Below are 14,697 nucleotides of genomic sequence, written 5' to 3' on the forward strand. Positions count from 1 at the left end.
AATTATTATATCACAGGGCACAGTTTGTTTGGTATATTTATCAACTAGAAGCACTGTTTAATTTCCAAATATATGCCGATTGTCTGGTTGTCTTTGTAATATTGATTTCTAGCATAACATTTTTTGTGATCAGATGACAGACACACTCTGCATGATTCTGATCCTTTGAAATAGGTTGAGACTTGTTTTATAGTTCAGTTTATGGTCTATTTTTATAAGTAATTTGTGACTGAAAAGGAACGGAATTCTGCAGTATTTGGCTTATGTCTATGAAGTTCTAGATCCTTATTAATTAAATGTTCCACTCACACTTGAGATTTTGTCTATATTTGGTATATTTATTTCATGCCATGTTAATAGATAAATACAGAATTAATAACCCTTTGAAGAAATCCTCCATGTGCATTGTAGAAAGTTAGAAAATAGTGACAGGTAAAAATTTTTTCAAAATATTAAAATCTTATATTCCTGCCACTTTAAAACACCTTAGTGGATGTACACACAAACATCCATCCACGTTTTTCTTTTTACCAAAGTGACACCACATTCTTACTGTTTTATATGACTGTCCTTGTCAGTGATTTTTCTATTTTATATTTCTATTATATTTTGATTTTATTATATCTTCAAAACCCAAATTCTATGCATATTATCCCATTTGTCCCAATTTGATTTGTTCAATTCAGTATCCCAGTGCAAGACTATGCACTCCGTCTGGTTATTGTACCACTGAAATCTCCCTTAAACTAACACAGTCCCTTTATTTATGACACTGACATTTTGAAGAGACAAGTTCACTTATGTTGCAAAATTTGCCATCTTATGGTATAATTTAGCTTATTCTTTTCCCTTTGTATTTTTGTAAATTGGAAATTATTTTCAGTCTTGAGGGAGTCACATTAAACACCTGTGGCTAAAATACACTGTAGGCAACCGGTTATGTGTACTTTATGAAAGATACAGCATATATTAGATCACACCATTAGTTTTGGAACGCTAAGTTCAATTAAAGTAACAGTCTGCTTCCTCCGCTGTTCGGTTCTGCTTCTCCTGTCGCATGGAATGGAAGTCCCTCTGATGTTGCTTCGGCATCGTGGCGGCAGGCAGTGCTGTAGCAATTGCTCTGCTTGTGGTTGTAGCGACACTGTTTATGCTTATCTTGATAAGATTGGGAATTTCAAGGTTGTTTTTTAAAAAAATTCTCTCATGATTTCTACAGTTTTTTATTGACATGATCAACAGGCTCTTTGGTTACTTTGAAATATAAATTGATTGGGATGGGCGGGAAAATGTGTTTGACTCTGTGCTGATGATAATGATAAAGTTTTTAGCAATGCATTATTTAACGAAAAAAACGCAAAATGGTTTCTGTTCTCTAAAAACTCATTATTTTATCTGTCTTTCATTTACTTAATATGTTTAATCCAAAATAATCAGTTTTTTCCCTCTCTTTTTCACAGTATTGGCCATACATAGCTTATTACTCAGATACATATGTTTTTTAACAAAGCCATAAATCTTTTAAATTTTCCCCACTTTTTTGGCCCAAGATTTGTGAGGACTATCTTGGATCCTCCCTGCCCCATTCTTGGAATTGAACATTTCTGTAAGGATTTTCTGAGCCGTCATAGTGGCACAGATTTAGAGGAGACAGTATAAATGATCAGGGTGCTTATTGCTACTAGCCTTTTCGATATTTTTTCTATTCTATGGAAGTTGATCTGTTTAAGATTTTTGTCTTTTGTAGGGTTAGTTTTGATCAGTTATTTTCCTATATTTTGTCTTTCACTTTTATAATTTATTAATTTTTTGTTTGTTCTCCCCTTTTCTTGATTAGTTTAGCTGGTGTATCATCGCACATTGGTTTTTTTTTAGGTCCTTTTTTTTTTTTATTTATATATTGTTTCTGTTCTTTTCCCAAACCATTGGATTCTGGTTTTTATCCGTATTCTGTCTTTTTTCCTTTAGCTCACTTTGATGGTTTTTCTAAATTTTTTAGTAAATTGTTTATTTAATTTGTGTTGAGGTAGCAACTTTTCCCTGACCATTGTAGCTGGAAGTTGTACCTTCTAAAATGTAGTATTTTCATTTTTTACATGTCTATATTTCTCTCATTTTAATGTTTATTTCCTTAGTGTAATAAAGATTCAGACTCTGGATTTTTTGGGGTTTTTTTTATTTTTTAAGATTTTATTTTTCCTTTTTCTCCCCAAAGTCCCCCGGTACATAGTTGTGTATTCTTAGTTGTGGGTCCTTCTAGTTGTAGTACGTGGGACGCAGCCTCAGCGTGGCTTGATGAGCGGTGCCATGTCCGCGCCCAGGATCCGAACCGGCAAAACCCTGGGCCACCGAAGCAGAGCACCGAACTCACCTAGTCGGCCACGGGGCTGGCCCCCAGACTCTGTTTTTGATTTTTGACTGCTGACAGCTTTCAAGCCCCACCTCTCCTTCTGCCCCACTTTTGGGAAAGCTGAGAAAAAGCCTTTGATGCCAGTGGAGGTTCAAACCGTGCAAACCCTGTCCCCTCAGCCCTGTCCCACACCCTAACCACCATAAAAAACCCTAAGTCAGTCTTTTTTCCACATCTCTCGTCATTTTCAGACCTACTTGGGAGCCACCCTTCTCTCTCCAGGAAGCCTCATTGTAAGAATGATAACTTTTTTCCTACTTTGTTGATGTGTCCATGTCAGATTTTGTGTGAGCATCCATCCTACCTCTGCTGGTTGTCCACTGCGTTAATTGCCCTGAAATTTCGTTAATAGCGATCCTTTATTTTTCTAGATAGAGCGCTTTTTATTGATTGATTGATTGATGTTGCTGTTAATTTGAGTGTTATTTTTTGAGGTCAGAGAATGTTTGTATCATCTCACCTGTTTTACACATCCCACAATTGAGTCACAAAAAAAAATACTTTTCCCCTCGTCTTATGCCCCCCTCATTCTGCACTGATGTTCCTTAGTCTTTTCCCAAACCTGGATTGCTGTCTTCCAGCTTATATCTAATATTTCCTAGGCACTCTGTTCCCCCAAAACTTTCCTCCGTATTATACTTTCCTTATTCTCTCCAGCATCTCCAAATGGAAAGGATTTCTTAAGGTTTTTTCATTCAAATACGTTATCTGTGAATCGTCTGAAAAAGTATCAGATACTTATCTGAAAGTATAAGAATGGTTGGCTTTGACAGTAAGGGAAAGGAAGCAAGGACATGGGAAAGGATATGAACTAATGAAGATTTAGCATATTTAGAATGGATGAGTAATAATAAAACTCAACTCAAGATAAGTAAGAGCAATAAGTTACTTAGCACCTATGATATATCAGGACCATAATTCTGTGATGAAACAATGAAGGACTCTGCCTGGTCTTGGGGAAGTTTAGGGAAATGTGAATAAAGAGAATATCGTGTAAGGAAATTAATCATATTGTAATTGAAAACAAAGGTGTGTGGAAGGAATGAGGTGTTAGAACATAAAAAAAGAGACCTGGACATACTTAGAGTATGTCTTTCTAAGGGATAGGACATTTATCCTGAGACCTAAAGGATGGGAAGGACCCAGCCTACAGCGTGCCCAGGTCCAAGGCTGCTGGTTCAATGAAGGAGTCTGTGGAAAGCATTAAGTGATCAGGAAGGTTGTACCACATCCTAAGTGCTGAAAAGGGGGAATGTGAAAGGAGATAGAGAGCAAAGGGGGTAGTGTTTTGACATGATGCCATATCTCTAGACTCTTCTTGGCCTTTTTAAAATTTCATCACCATATTTTAGAATTCCATAAGCCCTTCACTCATTACGAGTGTTGGTTCTTATTTCTTTCATAGGAGTTTCATCTTCTCTGGTATACGAAATGCAAATATTTTTTGTTCTCTTCTTTTGTTTCAGATTTGGATTTACAGTGTGAGGTAATCAGCTATGTAGAAATGCCCACATGTGAAAAAGATATATCTTCTACACAACACCAGAGCATATATAACAGAGAGAAACGCAATGAATGTAAGAAATATCAGAAGAAATTTAGTGGTGGCTGTCAACTTAATCTCCATCACAGGTTTCATATTGGTGAAAGACCCTATGAATGCAAAGAATGTGGGAAGAACTTTCGTAGTGGCTATCAACTTACTCTACATCAAAGATTTCATTCTGCTGAGAAACCCTATGAGTGTACAGAATGTGGGAAGAACTTTAAAAGTGGTTACCAACTTACTGTACATCAGAGATGTCATACGGGTGAGAAAACCTATGAATGTCGGGAATGTGGGAAGGCCTTTATTTATGCCTCACACATTGTTCAGCATGAGAGAATTCACACTGGGGGGAAGCCTTATGAATGTCAGGAATGTGGGAAGGCCTTTAGTCAAGGCGGACACCTTAGAATTCATCAAAGAATTCATACTGGTGAGAAACCCTATAAATGTCAGGACTGTGGGAAGGCCTTTAGTAGGCGCTCAAACCTTGTTGAACATAGGCAAATTCATACTGTTGAGAAACCATACATGTGTGAGAAATGTGGGAAAGCCTTTCGAAGAGGTCATCAACTTACTGTACATCAGAGTGTTCATACCGGTAAAAAACCATATGAATGTAAAGAATGTGGGAAGGGCTATACCACTGCCTCATACCTTATCCTACATCAAAGAATTCATAAAGGCGGGAAACCATATGAATGTAAGGAATGTAGGAAAACCTTTACCTTGTATAGAAATCTTACTCGGCATCAGAATATTCATACTGGTGAGAAACTTTTTGAATGTAGGCAGTGTGGGAAGGCCTACACCACTGGCTCAAAACTTTTTCAACATCAGAAAATTCACACTGGTGAGAAGCCCTATGAATGTAAGGAATGTGGGAAGGCCTTTAGCTTGCATGGGTATCTCAATCAACATCAGAAAATTCACACTGGTGTGAAACCCTATGAGTGTAAGGAGTGTAAAAAAACTTTTACTTTGTATAGAAATCTTATTCGACATCAGAGTATTCATACCGGTAAGAAACTTTTTGAATGTAAGGAATGTGGGAAGGCCTATAGTACTGGCTCAAACCTGATTCAGCATCAGAAAACTCACACTGGTGAGAAGCCCTATGAATGTAAGGAATGTGGGAAGGCCTTTAGCTTGCATGGGTATCTTAATCAACATCAGAAAATTCACACTGGTGTGAAACCCTATGAGTGTAAGGTGTGTAGGAAAACCTTTACTTTCTATAGAAATCTTACTCTGCATCAGAGTATTCATACTGATAAGAAACCTTTTGAATGTAAGGAATGTGGGAAAGCCTTTAGACGCAGTTCACACCTGACTGCACACCAGAGTATTCATGCTGAGCAAAAACCCTATGAATGTCAGGAATGTGGGAAGGCCTTTAAAATGTATGGATACCTTACACAACATCAGAAAATTCATACTGGTGGGAAACCCTATGGCTGTAAGGAATGTGGGAAGGCCTTCAGTCGTGCTTCAAACCTTGTTCAGCATGAAAGAATCCACACTGGTGAGAAGCCCTATGTGTGTAAGAAGTGTGGGAAGGCCTTCAGATATGGTTCAGCCCTGAAAGCACATCAGGGAATTCATAGAGATACGCGACTCTAAGAACAGAAGGAGTAGGAGAATGCTTCAGGCACGGCCCAAGCTTTGTTGACATCCGACATTTCACACTGGTGAGAAATGATTGAATGTTAGTCTAATGGGTCTGTCTTTACCAAACACGAGAATTCATAATGCAGTCCATGCCACTTTAGAAAGCCTTCAATGCTGCTCCTGTTTTAATGGAATGTCTGACTATTCAAACAATGGCAAATTAAGAAAAAAATGGGAATTCTAATTTCTTCATGTGTACAACATGCATAGTGTGGAATTTTTAATTAAATTTGTTAATTTAATGAATGGCTTAAAAAAAAGCCTTCCATATTACTTGTCAGTGGCTGTGTTACAAATTACCCCAAATCTTAATGGCTTATCACAACAGTAAACAAGTCTCACAGCTTCTGTGGGTCAGAAATTCAGGAGTGACTTGGCTGAGTGCGTCTGGATTGGGTTTTTCATGAGACTGACGTCATCTGAAGGCTTCACTGGGGCTGAAGATGTGCCCCCAGGGGGCTCCCTCACCTTGGCTGCTGGCTTAGAGAGAGAGGATCAGGAGAAGGCCATCCTCATCCACAGAGGACCTGATTTAGATGAGGAAACCCTGGACTTGGAGGTGAGGCTGCAAGCGGATGAGACTCTGGGGGCTCCTTGAGCATGTTTTGCATGTGGTAGGAATGGAAACAATTTGTACTCAGAGGGCCAATAAGTATGTTTTTAAAATATATCCACAAATTATTTGAAACTGCACGTTTCAAAACTGGAGCCTAATTCCCCTTCCTTTAAATGTGAGCCAAACCTAGTCCCTTGCTTCTAAGGAAGAGAATGTGCACGATAGCTTTCTCCTGGGGCTCGTGCCCGCTCGCTCATTCACTCTCTCACTCTCTCAGTCACATCAGCTCTTCTCTACCTTGGGCTGCAGCTGAGGCTCTGACAGGCCCTTTTATGGGAATTTCACTGAACGGTGGTTCTCTTAGGCATCACCTTAGATCTTTCTGTGGTCTGAACTGAGGGTTTTTTATAGTCATACTCTATCAGCTGCTGGGAGGAGCATAATTGACTGATACCCCCACCTGCTCCCTCTCTGAAATAACCACCATGTTAATATAGAGACCACGCCTCCATGGGCGGCCCACAGCCAGTTTCCTGAGAACAGTGGGTGTTAGTGCAGGTCAGTTCCTGTGAGATCTGGACCTTCTCAGCCAGGCAGCTGGATCAAGAACTGCCCACTAGCCTGGCTGGAACTCGTGTCTCAGACCTGCATGCACTTTAATAGTTGTCCTACACAATCTCCCTTCATCCTCCCTCCTTCAGATTGTCAGACTTGCATCAGAGCCGGAAGACTCTCCCTGCCTCCCTGGCTCTCCTCTTTTCCCTTGCTAGGCAGTTACTCAGGATCCTCTATGTGTCTCATCCTGTGTTTGCTCTCGAGGGACCGAGATGAACACACACCCTCTCTTACTTATAGGTTGTATTTTCCTAACAATACCCTGCCTTTGACCTGTGTCCAAAAACCATTTCCGAAGTTTAGCATCACGTGCCTTCTGAAGAGGCTGGGAATTTCCAAAAGCAGCAAGTCCTGCTTTACTTGTGTTTGGCAGGCTTCCTCCAGCTGGCCTAACTTTTGCACTTTACTCGAAGCAGCAAGAAGCGAAATGGCGCCCTCAGCACTCTGCCTGGAAGTCTCCTTGGCTAAAGCCCCCAGGTCATTAGGTATATTTTCTACTTTGCACATTATCACCTGCAGTGATGTCGCTACACTGTCTGCTGCCACACCAGGATCCCTTTCCCCAGCTCTGCGTCGTTTTTCTCAGTCTGCTGTAAGCCCTCGCTAGTCGCCGCCTCAGAAGCCTCTAGGTTTCTGCTCACAGCATCTTCCAGGCCCTTCTAGGTTCCACCCACTTTGTGAACCCAAAGCCACTCTGACATTTTTAGTGTTTGGTTTCACCAGCATCCTCTTCTAGGCGCCAAAATCTGTGTTAGTTATCTCTTGCTGCGTTCCAAAGTACCTCCAAAATTAGTGGCTTAAAATCCGAATAAACGGGTATTTTTCTCATAGTTTCTGTGGGTCAGGAAGTGGGCGCAGCCAGGCTGGTGGTTCCAGGTGTCCCATGAGGCTGCAGTTCTCTCCAGGCCTGACGGGGCTGGGAGATCTGCTGTCCAAGGCGGCTTCGTCACGTGCTGGTGAGGTCATCCCGGCGAGTTCTCTCTCCAGCGGGACCTCTCCACATGCCGCACGCGCGAGTCCTTGCGACGTGCTAATTGGCTTTTCTCAGAAGTCATCCTTGTTGCAGTCTAGCCTTGCCGTCACTCCTGCCACCTTCTGTCCATTAGCAGCGAGTCAGCAAGCCCAGCCCACGTGCAGCAGGAGAGGAATTCAGCTTCACTTTTTGAAGGGAGGAATGTCAAGCCATTTGCAGACATATTTTTAAATCATAACACCGTTCAATCATTGTTAAACTCTAAAAAATAATACTGATAAACGTATTAATGTTATATATGCAGAAATGCTTTTGACCATAGCACACACCTCACCTGTCTTCATTGCCATTCTACCATCTTACTACCCGGGTGTCGTTGGCCAAGATATTTACCGTCTAGAGGCATCATTTGTAAAACGCTCATCAGGAACCTACACGATAGTCCTGTTATAGGGATTAATTAAAGTAGTACGTGTAAAACCTTCGAAGATTATCTGGCGAGTAGCCTACGTTCAGTAAACATGAGCTGTTGGTATTATCACTATTTGTTTTACTGACAGTTCATTTTTATGAGTAAGATTCTAGCGGTTTAATTAATTTAGGACAGCTTCTTAAAGCCACTCATCTATTATTAAATTTTACATAATTTTGGAAATAAGTATATGATTTAGTGTGTGTAAAGATTTTGATAATAGCAACTATTCATATTCTCTGTTCACAATTTAAGTAGGAGTTAATAATGGCATAGGAAAAAGTAAATTGTCCTTTTGGAGGTTTTTCCTAAATTTGTAAAGTAAATATCTTCTAACCAGTATTTACTCTAGGTTAATATATTGCACTTGAGATTTTTTTTCCTTTTTGTCTCTAGCGTAGTACCCTCACTTTTTTATGTCTGTTTTTTTTTGTGACGTACCCAGAGAGTGCCCACATTCTGATTTGTTTCCTCGTGATATGATTTAACTTGTTGATCTCCCCTCATTTTTCCTAAAAATTGCTGATTATGTCCAGATAATTCATTAAGTTGAAATTAAACATTTTTGGCAAGAATATTTCATGATTGATGCTGCATACTTCTGAAAGCACAAATGTCAGGTTTTTACATTATTATTAATGCTATATTTTAAAACTTGCTTAAAGTGGCAACTATCAGCTCGACCTTGAATAGATCCATTCTGCAACTGGAAACTTGATTGGTGTTACATTGATACATTCGTTTGAAAAAATAATCCCTTCAATGCATGTAGGAAACCAGAACTGAAATAACATTTTGTTGGTTTGTTCATCTTTATATCCATGGCTCCTACACAGTGCCTGTTAAAGGCTGGACAGTTGGGGGCAGGCCCTGTGGCCGAGTGGTTAAGTTTGCAGGCTCCGCTTCGGTGGCCCAGGGTTTCTCTGGTTCGGATCCTGTCAAAACTTTGTGACAAAAATTCTATTAAACATGTAACAATGGATGAAAATTTAAACAAATTTCCTTTATATCTCTATCTATCCCTGTTGTCATCTTTAAAAATTTGTCTCGCCTGGGTACAGTGTTAATTCTAGGTAGAACCATGTTAAATAAGGATGCATATTTTAGGGGCCAGCCTTGTGGCCGAGTGGTTGACATCTATTGCCAATCTTCCTCATTTTGCAATTCCTCTAACTTTTCTTCTTCTTTTTTTGTGAGGAAGATTGGCCCTGAGTGGTTGAGTTTGCGCACTTCGCTTTGGGGGCTTAGGGTTTCGCAGGTTCGAATCCCAGGTGCGGACATGGCGCTGCTACTCAGGCCACGATGGGGCGGTGTCCTGCATGCCACAACTAGAAGGACCCACAACTACAAATACACAACTATGTACCGGAGGGCTTTGGGGAGAAAAAGGAAAAATAAATCTTTAAAAAAAAAAAAGACTAGACAGTTACTAAAGCTTTGGATGGAAGCAATAACTAACTTATGAGGCTAGAAGAAAGCAAAATAAACTCCTTAACAATATTAGGAAAAATCAATAAAACAGAGAGATTAATGATTAGGAAATAAAAGTGTAGTTTTTGTTCTACCTCCCCTCTGCCCTTTCTGTGGAACATGAACCAAATCAGTAAATAAAGGCGAGACAAATTTTTAAAGATGACAACAGGGATAGATAGAGATATGAAGGAAATTTGTTTAAATTTTCATCCATTGTTACATGTTTAATAGAATCTTTGTCACAAAGTTTTGACAGTAGCTCTTTAAAAAAGAAGTTAGGGGCCGGCCTGGTGGCATAGTGGTTAAGTTCATACACTCCATGTCGGTGGCCCGGGGTTCGTAGGTTCAGATCCTGGGCATGGACCTACACACTGCTCCTCAAGCCATGCTGTGGCGGTGTCCCACATACAGAATAGAGGAAGATTGGCACACATGTCAGCTCGGGGACAATTTCCTCAAGCAAAATGAGGAAGATTGGCAATAGATGTTAGCTCAGGGCCAATCTTCCTCACAAAAAAAGAAGAAGAAAAGTTAGAGGAATTGCATGCATTAAGGTAAATGGAAAATTTCTGAATGTATCAGCAAACTCTAAGGTTCTTTTAAAACAGTCATGCAATAGAAAATAATTTTTCTGAAACAGTCAATTTAGAACTCTTCTGGATCAATGTGTTCTAGACAAAGGAAAGGAGCATTGATGTAACTCTTTTTTCTTTTAATTTTTCTGAGCTTTATATGTAGTTTTACAAATGGGATGAATTACATATACATGATACCATCAATTTTAAAAACTACATTTTTTAACATTTTGGAAATTGGAATGCAGCTCTCAGTTGTTAGCTGCCTAAAATCACTTCCAGCTCTATAAAAGAAATATTACCTTTCCAAACTAACGAACATGATACTTTCTGCATTGTCAGCCAAAATTCTGTTAGTGTTGATGTTATCATTTATTATAATCTGCTCATGCAGACCCCTTTTGTTCACACAGGGAATCACTCATTAACATCATTTCCCGTATGCTATTGTAAGTTTTGATAATTACATGTAACACAATGCAGGATGGTCTTGCTATAGGTCAGAATACCGCTGGTGCTTGATGGTACTTGAAAAATGGTTTCTATTCTCAGATAGGTCAGTGAGGCACTGATACTAAATCCTGCTCTCGGAACAACCTTTAAAAGCACATGATCAGCCTCTCAGAAGACTGGAGTGTGCTGTGTTGAAGAACATTTGCCTTATCATAACTGAATGTATCCAAGTATTTCCTTGGAACGTCCATTCCGTATGTCCACTTACATTTGGAATGTGAAACCCTATGCCGAGATGTGGCCAGAACCTGAAGGGGTGACTCTCACACTGGCATTTCACTCACTGTGTCACGTGATGAAGCCCTGGTGGGTCAGCTGTCACGTCACACGAGGATACGCCATTAGCTGCCTTTTTCTGTCCACATAGTACTGTTAACTTTTACAAAATGAAAAACCTTCCAGCTGAAGCTGTGTGAATATTCCTAAATGTTTTAAAACTCAGCTGATCGGTATTTAGGCTACTGACGATTTTCCACTATTAAGTCAAACTCTAGCTTGAATATTGTGAGTTTCAGGTGGAGTTTATAAACAACATTCTATAATTGCACAGTCATAGCTTATGCGTACCAGGACCTTTACTAAATACCGCTCTCTACTGTTGTAATTTATCATCTGATAACTGGAAATGTAGTGTCCTATAACTCTACTTGTCCACTTAACAATATATTTATTTTTTTAACTAGCCCATTAAGTATCTTGTGTATGTATTTGTTGGCCAATCATGTTATTTTCTTTGACTTTCCTGTTTGTTTCTTTTGCCTGTTTCCTCTACTTACTGACTCATTGAATATACACATATACCCTGGATCCTGTCCTTTTCCTTCTTGGATATGGTGCCCTTTCTCTAGAGAGTGACTTTTTAAAGTACACTCTGGATTTACCTTATACTGATAATTTTCCCCCCTTGTACCATCATATTATATTTGGATACTGCCATTTTCAATCTAACAAAAAACTGTTAATCTATTTGTATTTTTAATAGAAGGTGGGATTTCTAAGTATTCAGTCATATCTATGAGTGAAAATGAACATTTCTTTTCAAATACTTATTATGTCTTGACTTTTTAAAAAATAAATATGGTTATGCGGAATATTAGGGGTAATAGCCAGAAACTAATCTTTTACCCAATTTAATGGAAATTGGGACAAAATTTTACCATTAAACTATTTTCTTTCTTATGTTTGGTATGTTCTATAATTAGGACTAACTTCTTATCTTTTTCAAATATTATTGCATTTTTTTGCTGTGTTCATATATTGTTCTCCTTTAACATGTTAATGTGATAATTTATGCTGATTTCTTGTTTTAAACCATTTCTGGAAAATAATATACCTGGCCATGGCATATTATTCTTTTGATAAACAGCTCAGTTTTTCTTGTGACTACTTTGTTCAGAAGTTTTGTACAAATATTAAAAATTGATATTAACCTTGAAGTTCATATATTAATATTCAAAATTAGGAATTTAATATTCTTAATTTTCTGTCATTGCCATTATATGTTCATTAAAAGTTAGAACTTGACTTTAAACCCATATGGCCCTGTTTTTTATTTCATTTTCCTTCTTGTGGGTTTTTTTTTTTTTTTTTTGAGGAAAATTAGCCCTGAGCTAACTGCTGCCAATCCTCCTCTTTTTGCTGAGGAAGACTGGCCCGGAGCTAACATCCGTGTCCATCTTCATCTACTTTATATGTGGGACGCCTACCACAGCATGCCCTGCCAAGTGGTGCCATGTCCACACCTGGGATCCGAACTGGCGAACCCAGGGCCACCGAAGTGGAACGTGCGCACTAAACTGCTGTACCACCAGACTGGCCCCCTTTCTTGTGGTTTTAATATTAGAATGTTAACTACTTTCCCAGATTCATCTGATAAGCTAGTATTTCCATTTCTACTTTGTTTGAACCCAACAGATTGCCTGAGGACCTGCCCCAGCACAATTCCTCTGAGAACTTCCCATCCTGGTAGTCCCACTGGGTCCTACATAAAAAGAGCGTGCCTAAATGAGCCCCTCAGTGAAAAGCAAGCGTGACTTGTTCTTGGCCAACACCATGCTGGAGCTCAGGCCGCCTTTACAAGAGTGTAAAATGCCATTTTGCTGCTTAGATGTGTTTGGAGACTTACCAGCAACCTTAACAAATAGTGTAGACTCTTTAATGTGTGAGGGTTTGAAAGCAGGGTGAGAAATATCCACTAATGGTTTTACTTTGTTTAATGCACAATGCTTAAAGTTATACTTTGTCAAATAATTATTTCATTAAACAGTCAGCATTCCTCTAGATCTGTATTGTCAGGTACAACAGCCACTAGCTACTTGTGGCTATTTAAATTTAAAGTTAATTAAAATTAAAAATTGAAGGGGCCGGCCCTGTGGCATAGTGGGTAAGTCCAGGGCGTTCCACTTCAGTGGCCTGGGTTCGTGGGTTCGGATCCTGGGTGCAGACCTACACCACTCGTCAAGCCATGCTGCAGCTTGTATAGAGCCAAGCTCTATACAAAACAGAGGGAGACTGGCACAGATGTTAGCTCAGGGACAACCCTCATCAAGCAAAAAAAGAGGAAGATTGGCAACAGATGTTAGCTCAGAGCAAATCTTCCTCACCCCCAAAAAAAAGAATTGAATTCATCACTGAAACTAGCCATAAACAAGTGTTCAATAAACATATGTACTGGAGTTTACAGATAAAGAAGTCTTCTATCATCATAAAACTCTCTATCACATAGGAATATTCTGAATACCCATATTCTACTCACATGAATGTAGACAGTCTTATGAGTTTAACAAATTAAACATTGCCAAGCATTTATTCATCACTTGCAAAATTAATTGAGTACTTTAAGGCATATATTAGAAATCATAAATATCAGATATTTGAAAGCATCTTAATTCTTTTCTAGTAGAAACCATATACAAAAAATGTTCTTATGTTTTAAAAAATAAATTGGAAAAACCGTTGATTTACATTTTGTTTCTTATTACTATTTTTATGTTTATACTTATTTGTTACCATTTTTCCCCTATGATTATAGTAATTGGACAATTTTAGATAATTCTGCAGTTTCTGTGTGTTTACCTGAGACACGCATGTGCAAAGTGTAATCACAAAAAGTGAACATTTTAGGATCCAGCTTATCAACCAGATATTTCTTGGTTGGGGCCCAGGTCTGGGTGTTCTTATGGCAGAAGTCACTAAATGTCTTTCCTTTATTTTCTTCTTAAAGAAGTATTATTGGGATATGTTAAGATATGATTTTAGATTTTTGCTTCCCCCTGAGGTGGAGCAACGGATAGGAAGTACCCTTTAACCTTAAACAATTTACAAATAGAAAAAAAAGTGTGAAATGACAGTTTTCAGACATTAGACAACTGTTCAAGACCATAATCCCTGATTGTGTAAATAATCAAGGTGAGCCTTATCACTTCTCCCAACGTAATATATGGAGAATTTCCAGATCACAGCACAAGGAGAGTTAGCAGTGGCAGAGCCCAGTGTGCTTCCTGAACTGAGACACAAAGCTAGGAATTTGGGGAAGCCCAGGCACGCAAACCAGAGCACGAGACAGGAAAGAGCTGTACAGGGAGAGCTCCGTACAACTGCCAGGGAGTCCCCTAGAACCTTCAGCTGAGTACTGATCAGTGTGAAGAAAACACCCTGAAGCTGTGGAAAGAACCACTTGAAATGAGCAGAAGGAATAATCCTCATAGTTCAAATAGGTCCAGGAACAGTTGGTGTTACTAATAGCCAGAGTGGAAAAACTTCATAATGCATGGACATTGGGCAGAGTACTCAAAAGGGGACTGCCTTAATAGAGAGGAAAACAGCCCTGACATTAAAAAAAAAGCCCATGACTTTTTTTTTCCCCCTCCCCAAATCCACCCCAGTAGATAGTT

General features: G+C 39.1%; 1 protein-coding gene across 12 annotated transcripts in view; it reads left to right on the forward strand.

Annotated features, from left to right (window-relative positions):
- The window catches only part of ZNF573 (zinc finger protein 573), a 56,704-nt gene extending 44,369 nt beyond the window's left edge, over window positions 1-12,335 (forward strand). For 8 of the 12 annotated variants that reach the window (XM_023651312.2, XM_023651311.2, XM_023651314.2 and 5 more), the window contains one exon: window positions 3,877-8,820. In XM_023651312.2, coding sequence (XP_023507080.2) covers window positions 3,877-5,579 — 1,703 coding nt within the window. In that variant the 3' untranslated portion in view covers window positions 5,580-8,820. Of the gene's footprint in view, window positions 1-1,261; window positions 2,644-3,876 lie in introns of those variants that run through there. The other 4 variants (XM_014733110.3, XM_023651316.2, XM_070224212.1 and 1 more) reach the window with 3 other exon arrangements.
- The last annotated feature ends 2,362 nt before the right edge of the window (window positions 12,336-14,697 follow it).

The sequence above is a fragment of the Equus caballus genome, chromosome 10, assembly GCF_041296265.1.
Source record: "Equus caballus isolate H_3958 breed thoroughbred chromosome 10, TB-T2T, whole genome shotgun sequence".
NCBI classification, from domain to species: domain Eukaryota; kingdom Metazoa; phylum Chordata; class Mammalia; order Perissodactyla; family Equidae; genus Equus; species Equus caballus.